The 18,555-nt window shown below is 43.6% G+C and overlaps 1 protein-coding gene and 1 pseudogene across 3 annotated transcripts in view; one reads left to right on the top strand and one right to left on the bottom strand.

Moving 5' to 3' along the window:
* LMNB1 (lamin B1) overlaps positions 1-18,073 on the bottom strand; it is a 66,387-nt gene extending 48,314 nt beyond the window's left edge. For 2 of the 3 annotated variants that reach the window (XR_009539558.1, XM_060143498.1), the window contains exons 1-2: positions 17,914-18,073; positions 17,306-17,809 (exon numbers count right to left, since the gene is read on the bottom strand). Coding sequence is in view for 2 of the 3 variants with exons in the window: in XM_060143498.1 (XP_059999481.1) it covers positions 17,306-17,664 (359 nt within the window). In the remaining variant the exon portion in view is untranslated. The remainder of the gene's footprint in view (positions 1-17,305; positions 17,810-17,913) is intronic. The other variant, XM_060143497.1, reaches the window with a different exon arrangement.
* Positions 1,107-1,399, top strand: LOC132517891 (protein S100-A2-like; annotated as a pseudogene).
* Positions 18,074-18,555: the final 482 nt, after the last annotated feature.

Genomic DNA, 18,555 nt, shown 5'->3' with positions numbered 1-18,555 from the left:
CAATGAAGCTTAGTCAAGAAGCCCCACTCATGCGTAGAGCTTCCCATCAGATTTTTAGAGCCCTACTTCTGAATACAGAGGACATACAATAGTCATCAGACCTCAGAGAAAAATTCTGTGAATTGACTCACCCAATGGCCATACCACCCTCCCAGTTGTGCTTTCTTAAACTAGAAAACTAAAACCTACATTTGCCAGAATCTCTTGCAGCTAGGCTTCTGGATGCAAATTAGGTACTCTAATACATCCATAAGCAATGAAAGAAGGAAGTATCACGGGGCCACCGTCCTGGTCTTTGTGGCAATTTTGCTGCTGACAAGCAGGGTCATTAAAACCTGAAATTCTGGGCTTCCCTGGTGGCGCAGTGGCTGAGAGTCTGCCTGCCAATGCAGGGGACACGGGTTTGTGCCCCGGTCCAGGAGGATCCCACATGCGGAGCGGCTGCTGGGCCCGTGGGCCATGGCCACTGAGCCTGCGCATCCGGAGCCTGCGCGTCCGAAGCCTGTGCCCCGCAACGGGAGAGGCCACAACAGTGAGAGGCCCATGTACCGCAAAGGGGGAAAAAAAAAACCTGAAATTCTTTTGTCCTATATCAATACCACACACATTACTGTAGTAAACTTTGAAACCAAGAACTGACTCCTCCAATTTTTGAGATTGTTTTGGCTATTCTGGATACCGTGCATTTCCATTTAGATTTTAGGCTCAGCTTCTCAATTTACAAACGAGGCAGCTGTGATTCTGATAGAAACTGCACTGAATCTGTAGGTCAATTTGGGGAGAACTGCCATCTTAACAATATTAAGGTGTCTAGACATGGCTGTGGGCTCAGGAAGTCTTAGGGCAGCCTGTCTGCTGATGGGTGGGGCTGTGTTCCCACCTGGTTGGCGGCTTGGCCTGTGGCATCCCAGCACTGGAGCCTACAGACTGTTGGGTGGGGCCAGGTCTCAGTCTGGTTACCTGGGCAAGATGTCCACCTCGAGGAGAGTTCATGCAGATGGATACTCCCCAAAATGTCTGCCACCAGCTTTCATGGTCCCAGAAGAACCACAGCCAACGCCCACCTCCCCAGGAGACCCTCCAAGACCAGCAGCCCCAGATCCAAGATGTCCAGTCCCCTGAAGCAGGTTCTGGCTGTGATGGTCACCACCTTCCACAAGTACTCCAACCAAGAGGGCAACAAGTTCAAGCTGACTAAGGGGGAGATGAAGGAATTCTGCACAGGGAGCTGCCCAACTTTGTGGCGGAGAAGGTGGATGAGGAGGGCCTGAAGAAGCTGATGGGTGATCTGGACGAGGACAGCAACCAGTAGGTGGACTTCCAGGAGTACACTGTTTTTCTACCCCTCATCACTACCGTGTGCGATGACTTCTTCCAGGGCTCCCCAGAGCAGCGCTGATGCAGAACTCTTGGCTCCCTGCCATGGGTCTCTTGGGCCCAGGAGGACTCTGTCTTTTTTAGTTTTATATTCAGTAGATGTTTTTGCTTCTTGACACCGCCCCCGCCAAAAATACATATATATATGCCAATATTAAGTCTTCTAATCCATCAATATAGGATGTCTTTCCACTTATTTAGGTCTTCTTTAATTTCTTTCAACAATGTTTTGTGATTCTCAGTATACAAGTCTTGTACTTCTTCTGTTTAATTTATTCCTAAGTACTTCATCTCTTTGATGCTACGGAAAATGAAGTTTTCTTAATTTCATTTTTGAAAGTGTTCACTGCTAGTTTACAGAAATACAGCTGAGTTTTGTACATTGCTTTCATACCCTGAAATCTTGCTGAGCTTATTTATTAGCTTTCAAGAGTTTTTAGTTTTTGTTTTTTACAGATTCCTTAGGATTTTCTTAGAATCATTTCATCTGCAAATAGAGACACCGGTTACCCTTGAACATCAAAGGTTTTAACTACAAGAGTCCACTTATGTGAAGATTTTTTTCAATACTAAAAACTATATTACTACATGATCTGCAGTTGTTTGGCTACAGAGGGTTGACTATAAGTTATACATGGATTTTTGCCTTGCAAAAGTCGGCCCCCCCCAACCCCCATGCTGTTCAAGCGTCAACTGTGTAGCTGTTTTACTACTTCTTTTCTGATCTGAATTTCTTTTTTCTGAATTTCTGATCTGAATTTCTTTTTCTTCCTTAACTGCCCTGGCTAGAACCTCCAATACAATGTTGTATATAAGTGGTAAGAGTGGGCAACCCTGTCTTATTCCTGACCTTAGGGAGAAAGCAGTCAGTCCTTACCATTAAATATGATGTTAGCTACAGGTTTTTCACAGATACCTTTTACCAAGTTAAGAAGTTCCCTTTTATCCCTCATTTGAATATTTTTATCATGAAAGACTGGTACATTTTGTCAAATGCTTTTTCTTCCTTTATTGGGATGATCATATGGTTTTGGTCCTTCGTTCTATTAATAAGGTATATTACACTGTTTACTTTCACAGACTGAACCAACCTTGCATTCCCAGGATAAATCCCACTTGGTGATGGTGTATAATCCTTTTACATGTTGGTGGGTTTGGTTTGCCAGTATTTTTGCACCTATATTCATAAGGGATATTGGTCTGTAAAGTTTTTCTGAAATAATGTCCATTCTAAGTCCATTCTCCAGTTTGCTTGGTGTCTTGAGGCAGTTATTCTTACAGCAACAGCAGTGACAGCTTCCTGGTCCTGAAGTATAGCTATACACTGTTTTTCAATTCAGTGGTTTCAGTGGTGACCTCAAACATAAAAGCTCCCAAAGAAGATCAGTTCTACAGTGTTTGAGGTATTGTTACTGCTTCTCTGACCCTTCTAATAATTTTTTATAAGCATCTACTTTCCATATTGTTTTCCTTTCTGATTAAGATATCTATTGGTTTCCTGACAGATACAAAGACCTAAACAATTAGAAAAAGAAATTAACTTGGAACAATCAGGAACTATGAAGGAAAACGGAGACTTCTGAAAAGAGCAACCATTGCATCCATGAAACTGAAATGAGATCAGTATGCTCTAAAGAACCATTGAGAATAAAAAGAAGCTACTGGAAATTTTGAATATGACAGCAAAAATTGGAAGATAAAATTGAGAACATCTAGCAGAGAAAAAGAGATTTTTTAAGATAAGAAAACTAAAGGATCAATTTAAGAGGTCCAACATTTGAATAACAGGAGTCTCCAAAAGTAATAAGAGGAAGAAATCATCAATAAAATAACTTAAGAATGTTTCCAAGAACTGAAGACATGAATTTCCAGACTGAAGAATTCTCACCAAATGACCAGCACAGTGGATGAAAAAAGATCCACACCAAGGAACATCCTTGTGAAATTTAAGAATTAGACCACAAAGATGATACAAGCTTTTTAACTTTTCACTCATTAGTACTTAGCAACAACAAAAGCTAGAAAACTGTAGAGCATGCCTTCAAAATCCTGAGGAAATATTCTTTACAACTTAGAATTCTATACCAAAACTATCAATGCTTATGAAATGCAACTAGACTAGAAAAGAGCACAGACTCCAAATGCTACTTCTTTAATAAGATAAAACTGGGACTTCCCTCGTGGTCCCGTGGTTAAGAATCCACCTTCCAAAGCAGGGGACGCAGGTTTGATTCCTGTCAGGGAGCTAAGATCCCACATGCCGCAGGGCACCTAAGCCCACACTCCACAACTACTAAGCCCGTGTGCTCTGGAGCCTGTGCGCCACAACTAGAGAGCCCACGTGCTACAACTAGAGAGCCCGCATGCTGCAACTACTGAGCTCACGTGCCACAGCTAGAGAGAAGCCCACACACCACAATGAAAAACCCCACATGCCACAATGAAGATCCCACGTGCCACAACTAAGACCCAACGCAGCCCAATGATAAATAAATATTTTCTTTTAAATAAGATAAAACTAATAGAAAGCCTCCTGATTCTGAATGACTTGGTGTTTTAACAACTGGTATCATCTTTCTTTATAGTTAGACAAAACTAAGTAAGTAGGAAAAATACTATTTTCACAGGCAATCAAAAGGTGGTATAGGGAAGGGAAACTAAGTATAGTACACTGTTGAATTCTGCTGGGGGTTATGTTCATAGAGTATAGGTATTTTTGCTATAACACAATATATGCGTTCCTGAAAACTCTTACATTCTGCACATATTAAAATTAACAAAGAATGGGAAAAATAAGGTTGGAACAAACCACTAAAAACCTATGCAACCTTGTAACCAGAGCACTAGCAGTAACATAATTAGTACCCCAGGGACTTCCCTGGTGGTTCAGTGATTAGGAATCCACCTGCCAGTGCAGGGGACACGTGTTTGAGCCCTGGTCCGGGAAGATCCCACATGCCGTAGAACAACTGAGCCCGTGTGCCACACTATTGAGCCTACGCTCTAGAGCTCACGAGCCAGAACTACTGAGGCTGCATGCCACAACTACTGAAGCCCAACCGCCTAGAGCCCATGCTCCGCAAGAGAAGCCACCAGTGAGAAGCCCATGCACCACAACGAAGAGTAGCCCCCACTCACCGTAACTAGAGAAAGCCCACGTGCAGCAACAAAGACCCAACACAGCCAAAAACAAATTTTAAAAATAAAAATAAATTTTAAAAAATAATAATGATGATAATTAGTACTCCAGGAGATGACTTGGACAATGCAAGCAGTCAGTTTAGTGTGTCTAGAGCTGCCTCAAGAGATGCTCAGAGATGCACAACAACATCGGAGTGGCCATGCTGGCTTGCAGAAACTGAGACATTAGAGATAGAAATAGACTCTGAACACAACCCCGGCTACAAGAACAAAGGTGGTGCACACCTCTCTGGGGGAGGGAATCCTGGGTGCAGGCACTCCTTTAACTTTCTTAAAATAGAGTTGAAATCAGAGCTTTCTTTCCCTCTGAACTCTACTCTTGATATTCTGACTCTCCTTTACTAGGAAAAGTCATATATAAGTCAATACAACCTCTAATTACAATATCATTTCTCTATTTACCAGTCACATGTGAGCGAATTGGTGCTACAGACGCATTTGCAGCAGAACACAGTGAAATAATACTTTATATACCAAAACTGATCTAAACTAATCTCAACTAAAATGTAATGTATGACTATTGGGAGGATAAGAGGAAGAAAAATTTGTTATGAAGAACAAAATGCAAAAGTCAATTCCTCATCTTCCATGGCACAAAGTCAATAATGCCATTTAGATATCAAGATAAATATCAAAGGAGCAGTTAAAATAGTTGAAGGTAATTTTTTCATAAGAAATCTTGGAGATCTCTGAATCCTTAAATTATGTTCACACATACGCATTTGTTGGATAGTCACAGGTTTTGGGGGTTTTTTTGTAAAAGCTCACATTTACAAAACCGGATAGGGAAGATTTCCCTAAGAAATGAATTAGAGATCTGAGGTTTAAGGAGGAGTTAACCCAATGATGACAGAAGTCCAGACAAAGGAAACTGCACATGCAAAGGCCCTATTAAGAGACAGCATGGTAAACAGGACTGAATAAAAAATTTCATGGTTGGAGAGGAGAGAGCAAGACCAAGTATGGTGTGAGTTGAAGCCACAGTCATTCAGGAGCCAGCTCATGAAGAGAAGAACTTTTAGGTATGTCCAAGTTTGTCTAGGGTAATTTCCATTGATGCCAGTGTCCCAGCATAATTATCAATAGCTCCCTCTCTCACACCAAGAAGGAAGTAACCCTGTTTGAATGCTAAATTATACGGCCACCCTAGTATTAGGTAATACTGAGGATTTTACTCTTCATCCTAGAAGCTACTATCCTGGAAGCCACTTAAAGTGTTTTAAGCAAAGGCAGTGAAGCAATCATTTTTTTAGTGCAGAATGTTAGAGGGATAAGTGTTCTGGTACCCTATCCAATGTTTTGTTATATAAACATTGAGTAAGAATCTACTTTAAATCGACCTTTAAGAATGTCTTCTTCCTTTCACATCAAATACTCTTTATGACCTAAACTCATGACCTCTATTCCCATTTCTTCCTTAATTATGGTCAGTGGCTTTGACCCTACTGCTCTTCTCTACCATTAGATGCTCCTCACAGTCAACAATAAGTTCCCACGAACCAAAGTCAATGGATACTTTCTAGGCCTTATCACACCAAAACTGTACTACCATTCCTTTGTAAATCTCCTTGCCTTTCAGGACAACACCTCTACTAATGTTTTCCATTAGAAGCCAACCCTACTTATCTCTCAACACTCAGATTTCACTGCCTCCCCAATTCCTCTGGGATGTCTCTCAAAACTTTACAAAGCTCCTACTCTGCTTTACGTGGTATGGAGAAAGGGGTAGCCCCTTTCTCCATAGCAAGATGTGGATACTGCTATCACAGCATTTGTTACATTGTACTAGCATATTGCAGTTACAGTATCACAATACTGTAGTGCATTTTATGTCTTCCTCACTACATTGTAAGTAACTTGTTAACAGGCACTAAGTGTCCCATCTCCCTGTTACCAGCATCTGATTCAAGGCCTGGCATGTAGTACTTGTAATAGGGAAGAACCTGACTCCATATTGATCTGTTTCTTCTACTTTAACCTTTGTATTCTATTGCTTTTGCTATAAGTTAATCATTAAATGGATGTTGCCTACAGCTTAAAGTATACATAATGAGCATCTCCAGGAACCCTGTCTCCCAGTTAAGCTAAAATACCTTCGTTTAGTTCACTAGGAATACCCTAACCAGGCCCACCTGGGAATGGATGCAGGTAAGAAGAAATGAACATATCCCCTCCCGTTCTGGCCTGAACCAGGAAATATTAGCAACAACGTATCACCTTTTTTACTTTACCCCTCACCTCCCCTTCTTTGTTCTGAAAGAAACTAGCACCCAAACCCAGGCAAGATGGTTCTTTGGGAAACTAGTCCACCATCTTCTTGGTGTGCTAGCCTTCCAAATAAAGTCACTATTCTTTGCCCTAACAACTCGTTTCTCAATTTACTGGCCTTCTGTGTGGGGAGCAGTACAAGCCTGCACTTCGTAACAGTACCTGTTCCACAAATGTGTGCTGAATAAAAAATGAAAACAATATTTCTGCCATGAGTATTCAAGACTTATTTAGAGATTTTAGTTTATTTTAAAGTTATTATTAAGGCACGGAGTAAAGTAGGAAGTTCTTCAACAAGGAAGAAAAGACAAAAGAGGTCTCTTTCAGTAATTCATTTTTAGCCTTTCCTTATTAGCAAATGAAGCCCTCAGTATTTCAAGCAGCTGCCTCAGTTACTGCACCCTCCTGACAAATCCAAGATTATCTCAAATATCACTGTGAAAAACTCACATCTAGTACCATTTCCAAAAGTAGCACCCAAACCTGAAAGTCAACTGTCTTATGTAAGACTTCAAGTCCAAGGACAGATGACAGCTCTCCACGGGCCTGCTTCAGGTCGGTATTAAATGACATGATCCACGTAAAAACCCTGTTAACAATGCTAGAAGACAGAGCTAGGATCTATTCTAGCTCTGCCATTGATCTGCTAAGTTATCCCAGGCAAAATATTTAACCTCTCTGAGCCTCAAGTTTCCTCACCCACCAAACAGGGTTATCATAACACTTAAAAGACAGTGTCTGTAAAGCACCTAGCATAGTACCTGGCAAACACAATAAGCAGAAGATAAATGTTAGCTCTTTTTGTCCCGCATCTTGTACCAGTATTCTTATCTCTCTAGGTCTCAATTTCTGAACCTACACAGTGGGCTGGATAGATCAGATGATCCAAGTCCCCTCCTAGCTATAAAAGTGCTATAATCCTATGATCAATAAACACAAATGCGGGGCTTCCCTGGTGGCGCAGTGGTTGAGAGTACGCCTGCCGATGCAGGGGACACGGGTTCGTGCTCCGGTCCGGGAAGATCCCACATGCCGCGGAGTGGCTGGGCCCGTGAGCCATGGGCGCTGAGCCTGCGCCTAAGGAGCCTGTGTTCCGCAACGGGAGAGGTCACAACAGTGAGAGGCCCGCGTATCGCATGCATAAATAAATACATACATACATACATACAAATGCAATAAAGGCAAAAAATTAAATTTAAAAAGGACCAAGTAGGGCTTCCCTGGTGGCGCAGTGTTTGAGAGTCCACCTGCCGATGCAGGGGATGCGGGTTCGTGCCCCGATCCGGGAGGATCCCACATGCCGCGGAGCGGCTGGTCCCGTGAGCCATGGCCGCTGAGCCTGCGCGTCCGGAGCCTGTGCTCCGCAACGGAAGAGGCCACGACAGTGAGAGGCTCGTGTACCGTAAAAAAAAAAAGGACCAAGTAAACATATTAGCTAGGGAAAGTCTCACTTATCATCTAGGTATACAGCAAAGATATCAGCAGAAACCTAAGATTATGACCCAAATGTGGATCTTTTTACTCCTTTATGTTTGCAACATGAGCACAACAATAAAAATGATCGAGAACTAAAAAGAACCTGCAGAAATTAAAAATAAATTCCCCCAAATGGACACCCATATGCTGTTACTGGCATCAAAAACTGGCCAAGTTGTAATTACTTTATCCAATGGTTAACATTTCACCAGTAAATTAGTTTAACATTTAACCATTTTTATCAATATGTTAACCAGGAGAAAAAATTTGATATTGTCAGAAAGCGGGAAGAGGATAATCATGGCCCCCTATGGCCTCTGAGAAATTAGGTAGTCACTGCAAAGCTGACATCTCTGGTCACGGTAAACTAACCCTACCCATTAAAGGCTGTTGACGTATCTTCAAAATGACGATATAGCACATTTACTGACATGTAAAGAAGTTCACAAAGCAGTGTAGCATGAAAGAAGGTTATGCATCAATATTTATCATGAACCCATTTTTCGTTAATAATATGGATATAAAAAGAAAAACTTAGAGCTCTTATTTATGGAACTAAGGGTGACTTTTATTTTCTTCTTGGCGTTTATCTGTATTTTCTAATTTTCCATAATGAATATATAATTTTTGTGTAACAAAAAAATTAGTTTTTTAAAATTTCCCAAATATAACAGCCAAAACACAATCCCTTTTATCAGAAAGATATATTGGAAAAAAAAAAAAAGAAGTTAAAAACTCTGATTAGGAAACTTCCCTGGATCCCAGAAATAATTGGGAACTTCAGTTAGACAGGGTGTCGTCACCCAATTAACACTTAAGGCTCATTCTCACTATTTGTGCATGAAATAGACCTACAGTGATGATGCAATAGTCTAAAGATCTCTAACTCAGAAATACCTGAGGTGAAGTCATCTGGACAAATGAAAAGAACAAGCATAATGGAGTATATGGAGAAAAAAAAAAACATTCAGCAGCATATTTTTACAGTGCTTTATCTTTCATTCTGTGTGTTTACTTCCTTGAGCCTGGGTACACCAAAAGATTACCTAGTCTAACCTCCTAGTTTAAATAAACAACTCCAAAAGATACGCTCTACCAAACATCCTTTGAAAGCATGGGAAGGAAGCATCATGATGGTTTCATTACTTAGGACCTGTCACCTAGACTTTAACACCAATTCTAGGCGTCTATCCTTCCTGTTCTTCCCTTGAAAATTAAAGTAATATTTACCATGAAGTTTTATACCTCTCATATTAAGGCAAGGGTGTTACTGGCAACTTGCTTCTACCAGGGCAAAATAAGAACATAAACAAAAGACCAAGTAATATATGGGATCAAATTTTTGTTTTTCAATTAATTATTCTACCTACAAAGGAAAGTCCCTAGAGCAGATTAGCATTTATTACTTTAGGTTTGAAAACTGAAAAATATTAATGTTAAAACAACCCTGAAGATACTGTTTAGCCCTGCACCTAAATTTCATTCTGTGCGACCAAAATATGTAGAAAGTCAACACAGTAAACATATACAATAAGTCCAAATATACAGTAAATCCCCAGCACCCCCTTCTCCCCAAAGAAAGAGAAAAAAAATAGTTTATCTGATTTACTTTCACTTCCATATACTTCCTAATTTATTCAAATAGCCAATTCTGATAAAAATCCACCCGTTATTATGAGACAAGTAAATGACAGGCTAGAAAAAGATCTGGGTTTCTTAATTCTTCCTGAGATTCAGAAAACTACTAGTTATGCCTCATCCCAATTACACAGATGAGGCATGAAAACTCAAAGAATTAAAGTATTAATACCTGCCCCAAGTCACAAAATGTAGGAAGGTGCAACTTCATGTAGTGCTCTTGCTTAACACTACTGTATCTCAAGCTACTGTGACTGACAAGTGTCCCAATTATACATGCGAGTAGCACGTGAACATCTGTACGTATTTTTTAACGAAAACACACAAATCCAAATTTCCCAACAGAAGTTTCCTTACTAACGTACTGACAAAGCAAAATCAGAGGAATGTCGTTTTCCCAAAGGAATATACTATGTAGGCTTGATCCCCTCAACCTCAAACCTATCCTATTCAAAACTTGCTTGGGGACGAAGGTAGGAAGCCTACAAATCTTCAGGTGCATATATACTGTGAAAAAAATACAAGCAACATTACACTTTATTCTATTTTGAGAAAAACTTTTCTTTTCATGAAATTATATTTAAAAAGAAGCACCATCTGTTTTGAAAAGATATGAAATTTTGCTTTAAATAACAAATTTTTTGTGCAGTATCTCAAAGACTAATTTGAAAACACTGGCTTTGAGGCCCAATACCTACAATACACTAAACTATGTTTCTTGGGACATCCTTTTTATTTTTTTTTAAGATTTAGTTTTATATTTTTGGCTGCACTGGGTCTTTGTTGCTGCGCGCAGGCTTTCTCTAGTGGTGAGCAGAGGCTACTCTTTGTTGCGGTGCATGTGCTTCTCATTACATTGCGGTGCATGTGCTTCTCATTACATTGCGGTGGCTTCTCTTGTTGTGGAGCACAGGCTCCAGGCACACGGGCTTCAGTAGTTGCAGGATGTAGGTTCAGTAGTTGTGGCGCACAGGCTTAGCCGCTCCATGGCATATGGGATCCTCCCAGACCAGGGATCAAACCTGTGGCACCTGCATTGGCAGGTGGATTCTTTTTTTTGTTTTGTTCGTTTGTTTGTTTGTTTTGCGATACCCGGGCCTCTCACTGTTGTGGCCTCTCCCGCCGCAGAGCACAGGCTCCAGACGCGCAGGCCCAGTGGCCACAGCTCACGGGCCCAGCCGCTCCGCGGCATGCGGGATCCTCCCAGACCGGGGCACGAACCCACGTCCCCTATATCGGCAGGCAGACTCCCAACCACTGCGCCACCAGGGAAGCCTGGCAGGTGGATTCTTATCCACTATGCCACCAGGGAAGTCCCGGGACATCCTTTTAAAAATATTTTTTTTAATGAAGGGACAGTAAATTGACTTGCTCAGCATCTCAAACAATGCTATAGCATCCATTATATTAGTTATATTCCAGTGAGCCCCCATCTCCAGTTTCCTAATTAATTCATAATTCTCAAAAGAGAAAATGACTTTAGAGTCAATTTTGCATCCTTTCAAGCTTGAATATCTACTGTGAACCAATCAATCAATCAAATTTATTTGTGTTTGAGGAATAAAGCACAACTTCTAGAACCTGATGAGTCAAGCGAAGTTACTAAGAAGTAGTCAATTAAAAAACATGAATCATTACTCTTATATGTAATCCCAGAGCTCTAAAACTTAAATTTTCATTAATTCATTTGGTGACAAAACTTGACCTGAATGGACATGAGGCTATTTTTAGTTGTCTTTCTCCATTTACTGTGACTATTAATCTTTCCCTGCAGAAATACCTGTTTCACATAGAGTGCTACCCCAGACCCCACTGGGGTGTCATATACAGTATACGCATCATACTACCTTCTTAAAGTTGGAATTGCTTTTAATTCCAAACACTTGTGGCTATAAGGGTTTTACATAAAAGACTATGGATCTGTACCACTGAAGAAAAAAAAATGTATGCATCCACAAAATTAGTTACTGAACAACTGTTAAACATAACTTTCTCTTACATTTAGTTTTCCTGCAGAATTAGTTAATTCTGAAATTCTCAATTAAGTCAATTTTTCTTTGCTTTTTTGTTTAAAGTGTTGACTGATGGTATTCATCATCATTCCTGGCAAGTATTCTAAAAAGCTTCCAATGAAATATAATTAGGCTTGGAATGAACTGGAGTAGCTATATCTTAGATCTAAGATCAGTTTCCCTGTAAGAGACCACCTGCACAGAAGCCGTTGTCAAATTCTTTCTAGCAGGACAAGTGTCTCCAAGAATTCTTCTGTCTTTGAGGTATGTTGTATGCTAAAGAACCAAAAAGGGACTAAGTAATTTTGGAATCTATAATTCTCTCAAGACTTGCTTTCTTTTTTTTCTTTCTTTTAAATGAAAGCTTATTTATTTATTTATTTTTGGCTGTGTTGGGTCTTCGTTTATGTGCGAGGGTTTTCTCTAGTTGCGGCGAGCGGGACCCACTCTTCATCGCGGTGCACGGGCCTCTCACTGTCGCGGACTCTCTTGTTGCAGAGCACAAGCTCCAGACGCGCAGGCTCAGTAGTTGTGGTTCAAAGGCCTAGTTGCTCCGCGGCATGTGGGATCTTCCCAGACCAGGGCTCGAACCCGTGTCGCCTGAATTGGCAGGCGGATTCTCAACCACTGCGCCACCAGGGAAGCCCCAAGACTTGCTTTCTTAATCTAAATCCACCTAACAGACTAATTACAAAGACTCTAACTCCAAATAAGTTACAGAAAATTATTCTTAAACGAAAGAGCTCAATGGACCCAAACAGATAATAAAACATTTCTTCCTTTTCATCTTACAAACTACTTCAATTATTGTTCAAAATTAAAATATTTCCAAGATTTCCAAGGATTACTATGCACAGGCACTGACCTCCCCACTAGACCCTAATAAAAAAGCAGTAGGGACTTCCCTGGTGGCGCAGTGGTTAAGAATCCGCCTGCCAACACAGGTGACACGGGTTCGATCCCTGGTCTGAGAAGATCCCACATGCCACAGAGCAACTAAGCCCGTGCACCACAACTACTGAGCCTGCTCTCTAGAGCCCGCGAGCCACAAATACTGAGCCCACATGCCGCAACTACTAAAGCCTGTGCGCCTAGAGCCCGTGCTCAGCAACAAGAGAAGCCACCACAAATGAGAAGCCCACGCACCACAATCAAGAGTAGCCCCTGCTCGCCACAACTAGAGAGAGCCCGCATGCAGGAACGGAGACCCAACGCAGCCCAAAAAAAAAAATAAATATTAAGGAAAAAAAGCAGTAAACAACGAATAAACCCATAGCAAGAAAGTGAACAGAAAAAGGATCATTAGCAAACATTTCAACAAATTTCTAGTAGATAAAATGTAGAGGACATCCCTGGTGACACAGTGGTTAAGAATCTGCTTGCCAATGCAGGGGACATGGGTTTGAGCCCCGGTCCGGGAAGATCCCACATGCCCCGGAGCAACTAAGCCCGTACGCTACAACTACTGAAGCCTGCGTGCCTAGGGCCCATGCTCTGCAACAAGAGAAGCCACTGCAATGAGAAGCCTGCGCACCACAACGAAGAGTAGTCCCCACTCGCTGCAACTAGAGAAAGCCTGTGTGCAGCAACAAAGACCCAACACAGCCAAAGATAAGTAAATAAATTAATTAAAAAAAAATAAAAACTTAGTGGCTTAAAAAAAAATGTAGATAAAAGTACCTACCACAGAACGTGCACACAGGGGCTACAGGAGAAAGTAAGGCAGACTTAAAATGAGGGATTAACTCATGAAACAGCTTTGCACCTCACCCTCCTGGGCACCCTTTAACATAACTGCAGGCTTTCCAACAAGTTGGCCAAGAATACATCCCATTCCTACATAAAGAGATCCTAATTTGCTCTTACACTCAGAAAAGTGGGAAGGAGCTACCTAAATAACCCGGCAGTAATATTCAAGCATTACCTAGTTCTTCATTTGAAAATGTAGACAACCAAGGATCAGCAATTGACAAAAATGAGTAGGAAGATAAAAAGCAAACCAAACAAAAAGAACAAGTGACCAGGGAGGGAAAAGAGATAATCCAATTAACAGAAGAGAATTTAAAAAGAAAACCCTAAATATTACTCTCAGACAGATTAAAGAAAATAATGCATCCTTAAAAATAAACGCAAGCTGAAAAAAAGAGAAATACCTGTACAAAAAGATTTCTTGGAATTAAAAGTATGACTTGTGCCTTTAAATGTCACTATTGAGCTGGAGAAGAGCAAAGTAATTTCCCAGGATGAAAAAAAGTATAAGGAAACAAGAAACCCAAGAGTTCAACATTCCAACAAGAGAGAACAAAGAAAATGGAGCACAGAAAACATACAGAAAAAAGTAAATTTCCCAGAGCTAAACAAAGACCAAGACTTTAAATGGAAAGGACCTGCTTATAACAACTACAATGCATAAGAGAATATCCATACCTAGACCTATCACCATGCAATCCCAGAAAACCAGGAGAAAAGAAAATTCCAAAGCTTCCCGAGAGGCAAAGCAATTACCAAAAGAAAGTAACTGTGACTGGCATTAGGTAGACATGAACAACAACTGGCTACTAGAAGACAACGGGGCAATATGATACTTTCCAAGCTGTAAGGAAAACTGTTGAACCAGTATTCTATACCTAGCCCAACTATTCATCAAGCATGAGACAAAAATCAAAATTATTTTCAGATACACGAGACTTGGAAAGTCTACCTCCTGCCATCTTTTCTGAATAAGTAACTTAAGGATGTTCTCCAATAAAATGAAGGAAGAAACCAAGGAACTGAAAATGTATGATACAGGAGGAAACTGGGTCTAAATCAGGTAAATTCCTAGGACGTCAATTGCACATCATGTCTTAAGAGCAGAGAGCTTAAGGGAAGAAAGTGGCCTCATATAATAGATATTATGATTAGATGTCTTTTAAAAGTTTGAAGATATGCTAAAGGCAAAATTTTCTTTAATCAGCAAGAAAAATGGAAGGCTATTTAGGAACAAAATTGTACAAAGAAAGTCAGGATTGAAATATGAAAGTAAAATGTGGTATGTTTTGAGGAATTGATGGCACATCAGAAAATAAAATACATCTAATCCTAATAGATATATATGTTCAGGCTCTCTCTATATAGTTATATATAGATATTTATCTATCTATAAAATCCCAGTACACTACCTGACATCTCAAAGAAAATTGTTTTCAATTGTCAAGCCCTCAGACAGGCCTCCCTTAACTATACCATCCCTTCACCCTGCTCTATTTTTATTCCCCTAGTATCTGTTATCCTAACATTATATCACATTCACTGATTTCATTGATTCTAACACATATATTCTTCACTTTTTAATCTTGATGAAACCAGCATGCATTTTACAATCCATGCAGAGCATTTTACAACTACAGTCAGCCAGGTGGCAGTCTTGTTACTGTGTGAAAAACCTTCAGTGGATACCTTCTGAAAAGATTATAAAAGCACCAGCATCAAAATGTTTCAGATTAGCTGAAATACAATTTTTATTCGCTTGCTGGGTATCTCCCCTATCATCAACATAAGGGCAGTAACTTATTTTTTTCAAATCTCTGTATCCTCTACATAAAACAGTGACTGGCAGGTAACATACTTAATCTGTGTCACACTTTAACATCTCTGAAAACAGGGTGGGTCCAACAGGATGGATCCTGCATAGTTGGCCCTGAAGTTTTTCTTCTTAGTGGTACATGTGATAATGGTGAATCATATAAGCAATGGCATCCAAGATATGAAGAAATTCAGTAATGAAAAGTTTGGAGGAAGATGGAGACAGTAGTGAGTGAATTGACCCATTTCAAAAGACGACTCCAAAGATTAGAAAATCCAGGAAACAGAAACATAAGCTTATTATTATTTTTATTTTGTGGAACTAAATACTCAAAGAAATAAAAACAAAAAAGGCTAAATGTGATTGTCTCCTGGAAGGAGGCAAGAGACATCGTTTTTCACTATAAGCCTGTCTATACAATTTTTTTTTTTTTTACCAAGTGCACATATTCTTTATGAACCGTTTTTCAAGTATTTAACAAGATGGGGAAGTTGAGATTCACATACTGAAAATCACAGAGACTGAAACAGGAACATTTACACGGAGACAGAGAGACATTCAGGGGAACACAAAGTCAAAGTCAGAATCAGGTATCTCCAGAGATTTCAACTGGCAAGAGGGGATGAAGACCACCGGAATTCTGGAGGCAAACCGAGCAATATTCTAAAGCGTGACATCAACACTAGCTGCCTACTGAGGATAACTATGCCATTTTGCTCATCAGAAAGGCAAGGTAGGATCGGCAAAGGCTTGCTAGTTTACCCGTGTGCCCTGAACTGAAAAATTCAGACCCTCTGATGTGAAAAAATTACAAGCTCTCCCTCGCCACAACTCTCCACGTTTACACAACACCCTTTCACCTGCCCTGGCCTGTCAACATAAGGACAGATGCGGGGACTGAGCTGGGTCTCCCCTACACCCGAAAAAGCAAATGACTATGTCTGGGCGATACAAAAGCTAGGGGAGAGGACTGCTGCGGGAGGGCAGGCGGTTCGTCCATCCGAGAACGGTGGCCAAGAGGTGAAAAAACCCAGCTTGCGGAGTCCGGTGCAGAGAAACACCCAAAGACCGCGGCCTGTCTCGGCATAAAGAAAGGACACATTTCCCCAGAAAAAGCTAACCAGCTTGAACACCCAACTTGCCCAGAGTCGACAGTGGCGCGCAGTTCAGACTCCGCCCCTCCCTCTTCGCCCAAGGCAGGCGCAGAAAGATCGCAAAATGTCACAGGGCCAAGACTGAGCGCGCCAAAGCGGGACCCACCCCCGGGAGACCGGGACGCCGGAGGCAGGTCCCTCCCCTTCCTCTCTCCGCCCGCGCAGAGCTCATTCATTCTCCAGGCGGGCAGCCGGTCCTCCCCGGCCGGCCATTCCTGCACCGCAAACCCAACAGATGCTTTGTCTCGGGCCTGGCCGGAAACCGGGGCGCGCATTCGAGCGCGCGCCCAGACGCCACCTCCCCGCATCTGGTGCCCGCCCGATCTCCGCGCGTTTAAAGCCTTCTGGATCCCGGGGTCCGAGGCCCGAAGCCGGTCGCCTGTCGCTGGCGGCCCCAGGCGCGCACTTCGCCGAGTCCCACTGGGTATCCAGGATCGGGAAATGTGCATCCCGGTCCCACCATCACTACAGCTTGAGACCCCCGCGCGACCCCCGCCCCCGCTGAAATACACTAGATTCTTTCTCCTTCTTAGAGACCGAGACCCTGCCCCTTCCGAAGGACGTGAGCACCCCGGCCCTCGCCCTCCCGCCCGAGCTGCGCCCCCGGCACTCACTTGAGGAGCAGCTGGTCGTGCTCGGCCTTGAACTTGCCCAGCTCGATCTGCAGCTTGGCGCGCTCGCGGGCCGTGTCGTCGAGCGCGCGTCGCGCGTCGGCCAGCTCGGTCTCGTAGAGTGCCTTGAGGCCGGTGAGCTCGCGGCCGCGCACCTCCTCACGCTCCGTCACCTGCAGCTGCAGCGCGCTGTTCTCCGTCTCCAGGCTGCGCACCTTGTCGATGTACACGGCCAGCCGGTCGTTGAGCTCGCGCAGCTCCTCCTTCTCTTGCAGCCGCGACAGCCGCGTGGGGCTCAGTGGCGTGGCGGGGCCGCCGGCGCGGCTGCCCGTCCGCTGCTGCACGGGGGTCGCTGTCGCCATGGCGATCGGCGAGGAGAGCTGAGCGCTGAGGCCGCGGGCAGCGCCGGAACACGGAGGGGGCGTCAGGCGGAGAAGCGTGAGGGAAGGCACGAACCGACGATCCGCGCTCGCGGAGAGGCAGACGTCGGGGGGAAGGACGAAGCACCTGGGATGGCGGGAGAGGGGTTACAAGCACAAAGGGCAAAGGGGGAGGACTACGAATCAATTAAACGTAAAACGTCCTTTGTAAGAAAACATGCACACACTCACACACGCGCGCACACACGCTCAGGAAATACAGGGTGAGGGTGGCCGGGAGAGCCGAGCAGAGTCCGCGCGCCGCCGCCGCCGCCGCCGCCGCCGCCGCCGCCGCCGAGTCTCCCGCCCGCAGCACTTTGTTTCCTCTCAGGCGGCGCTGAGCCGCGGGCGGGGTGAGGAGGGCGGAGGGGCGGGCTGGCTGCGAGCCGCTGGGGGCGGAGGTGGCGCGGGCCGCGGCGCCGCGTTCCCCAAGATGGCCGGCGCGCTCCGGCGTATCCACGTGACCGTCGCTGGCCAATGGAGGGCCGGCAACTCGGGGGCCGGGCCTGTAAATTCAAAATCTGGCCATCAGGCAACCGTCGGCTCGGCGCGCCCGGCTGGGCGTGGCTGGGGGCGGAAGGACTGAGGGCTGTGGGGAGGGGTGCTGGGGACTGCTCGAGCGGCGGCTTTGGGCTCCGCGCCGGCCGTGCTTTCCCACCAGCGCGCGGGGACCGCTTATCGGGTCGGGTCGGCGGATGGCGGGAAGGGGCCCAGAGGCTTCCGGGGCGGGTCCGTGCCGCCGCCCACACCCGGCGGTTCAGGGAAATTCAAATGTAAACGTCTCTAACTGACACACGCACAACTCGTAGAGCCCGGGACGACCGCGGGCGTTGT

Source organism: Lagenorhynchus albirostris, chromosome 3 (genome assembly GCF_949774975.1).
Source record: "Lagenorhynchus albirostris chromosome 3, mLagAlb1.1, whole genome shotgun sequence".
NCBI lineage: Eukaryota > Metazoa > Chordata > Mammalia > Artiodactyla > Delphinidae > Lagenorhynchus > Lagenorhynchus albirostris.
Note: the sequence above shows the minus strand (reverse complement) of the source record. Positions and strands in the feature narration are given on the sequence as shown.